General features: G+C 30.9%; 1 protein-coding gene across 1 annotated transcript in view; it reads right to left on the minus strand.

The window, feature by feature from the left end:
- LOC104780137 (expansin-A5) overlaps positions 1-875 on the minus strand; it is a 2,574-nt gene extending 1,699 nt beyond the window's left edge. The window contains exons 1-2 of the mRNA XM_010504610.1: positions 578-875; positions 18-309 (exon numbers count right to left, since the gene is read on the minus strand). Of these exons, the coding sequence (XP_010502912.1) occupies positions 18-309; positions 578-746 (461 nt within the window). The 5' untranslated portion in view covers positions 747-875. The remainder of the gene's footprint in view (positions 1-17; positions 310-577) is intronic.

The following is a 2,882-nucleotide window of genomic DNA, read 5'->3' on the forward strand; positions in this document are numbered from 1 at the left end:
TTAAATAGAATTAGTACCTTCTGTACATAACAGGAATGATTCCGGACTTGTACAGAGCAATTTTCTCGTAGATCGGCTGAGAAAGATCGAAATGGTGGTTGGGAGGGTCGCATGCACCACCAGGAGGACAAAAGTTAGTGGCGGTGACCACAATGGATCGGCCTTTTATGCACCATTGAGGATCGTTGACACACATCAGCTCGAAACACGCTCCACAGCTTAGTCCCTGATCGAATAACGACGTGCTCAGCGCCGCCGTCTCTAGTCCGTAACCTTGGCTGTATAGATTCCCGTACCCGCACGCTCCACCTAATTTAGTTCCATTAGGCTAAATTAATGTTTCTAATCATTAACATGGACATTTTTTTTTTTTGGGCTATGAAAATGGAAAAATTTAATGTGTAAGTGTAAGCGTACAAATTTAGATTTAAAATCGAGTTTTGTTTATATAATATAGTATCTTGTAAATATTTTCATGATTAGCCGTAATAATTGTTTGCATGTTAATAAGAGGGTGATTACTGTGATCCAAGTAATAAATGAAACGAAATTTTTATTGGAGATATCGATGAGGTACCCATAGTCCCGGAAGCATCACCGCCGCCGTAAAAAGTGGCATGAGCATTGGTCCAAGGTCCCATGTGGCCACCGGGATGGTGGCCGCCTCGACGATGGTAGCCGCCTTGAACGCAAACGGAAAACACTAGGAGCTGAACCACAAGAACCGAGATTATTAAAACGCCCATGTTGTGAAGCAAAGCAAATCACAACATGTAAAGGAGATAGAGATAGAGAGAGAGAGAAGCAAAAGGGTGTTTTCGTCAAAACGGAGATGTGAGTAGTTTTGGTGTGTGATGAAACTAAAGAAGAAGAAGAGAGTGGTATAAATAGGAAGGCAGAAGTATTTAGCGGTAATGAATCAATCAGGGTCCATGCAACTGCTTATTGGTCTTGCACTAATACTCTTTTAATTTTAGTTTTTTTTTTAAAGGGTTTTAACATATTTAGAAGAACCGACGAAAACTAAAAAAAAGAAGTGGTGAATGTCAAATTTAAGAGTTGGATCAAAGAAAAAAATTGTGAAACATGAGTAGGAATCTATCGTAAAGGTCACTCAAGAAATTGAAATAAATGCGTATCAGATATTAGTAGATGTGATATTGATACTGTAACATTATAGATTTTTTTTAATTTTTATTTTGGTATAGTTTGAGAAAGTATTTATTATATTTAAAGGTCAAAGAGTAATCATACGGAGACACGATTTGCAATAGCATTTACATTTGATAAGTGATGAGGGTTTGAGTGTTTGAGACAGACGATTTAGAGCTCAATAAATAATATTATCTGGATAATAATGTGAGAATTTTTATGCATTATCTTATGGTCCAGTTTTACTGCTAACAATTTTATTTTATAAAATATATATATATATATATATATATATATATATTTATTGTATGTCGTGGTTTTTATTACTTTTCTTGATTTGTTATATAAATTGGAGCTACATTTGTATTCGTAGCAGAACTGATGAAGAACGGTTGAGACTTTTCATAAGACTGTAGATATGTCATTGGACAAAAATGGGTACAGCTGTTTGATGAAATTTTGTATTGACGTATTGTGAGTTTTATATGCTTAATATATATTTTTCATAACTCACAATAAGTCAATAAAACCGGAAATCACAGGTAAATTATCCTTTTTATTAACAGCCTTTTTAGATTTAATAGTTTGGAAGAGCCAATTCTGAGAAACACTGTTTACATATAACATTAATTTGATGAAAAATCAAAGATAAAAAGAAAGAAGTGAATTTTCTCATATCACACTAGATTTCCTTTGAATATATCAAAAAATCTGGCCACTCATAATTTTGGTTTTTTTATTACACAATAATTTATCTTTTATCTAGAAATTTATAATAATTATTTATGATTTTTTTTTGGTTGTTTGTTCAAAAAAAAAGAAAAGATTTATGATTTTTTTATAAAATGAAAACATAAATTAAATTACTATTGACTCTTGAATGTGGAAAACGAAATTAGTATGGGAAAATGATTGCATGTATTGTTAAGAATTAGTTATTTATTAATCTATGTAAAATATTCAAATTTTGCAAAGAAAATACGATCGTAACACACTGGTGTCTTATATCATTGTTCAGGTGGTGTTTGACATTAGTCTTTCAGTCTCAAACTGCTTAAGACGATAAATTTGTCCATGCATGCATGCGATGAGTACTCTAAAAATCATAACCAGTTTCACAATGACAAACTATTACAGATTCAAAATATTTGTAATAAATATTGATTTTCTTACAAATAGGAAAAAACAACAGATGTTTAAAGGGCAAATGTCATAAAAACCCACTTTCTCCTAAAGTATTGTCACAAAAACCCACTTTCCACTCATGGTATACTTTCCTAAGTTTTTTTGCTTATGTGTCCACTTTCCTTTTACATTTTTGCATTTACTAACAACTTACCTCTCTTTCTCTCCTTCTTTTCTCTCTTTTTCTCTTTTTTTTGTTGTTAACACTTTAACAAAGTAAAATATATTTATTTGTTATCATAAAACAAATTTTCTATTTATTTATATAAAATATGTTATGATTATATATTTTCTACATTTTAAGATACATATTGCTATATTTTTTATGAATTTTTAGATTATACAGTATCCATCAGTCGTTGAACATTTGTTCAATTATAAGTGGATAATCAATTGCAGTATTGTTAATAGATAGTTACTTGTGTTTATTCATACAAAATATACATACATAAATTTGGTTAGATCTTTATCCATAGCATATTATCCATAACACAACATAGACCAAATAAGTACAAAACCCTTTAATTCTAAATTTTAAATCCTAG

The sequence above is a fragment of the Camelina sativa genome, chromosome 4, assembly GCF_000633955.1.
Source record: "Camelina sativa cultivar DH55 chromosome 4, Cs, whole genome shotgun sequence".
NCBI classification, from domain to species: Eukaryota; Viridiplantae; Streptophyta; class Magnoliopsida; order Brassicales; family Brassicaceae; genus Camelina; species Camelina sativa.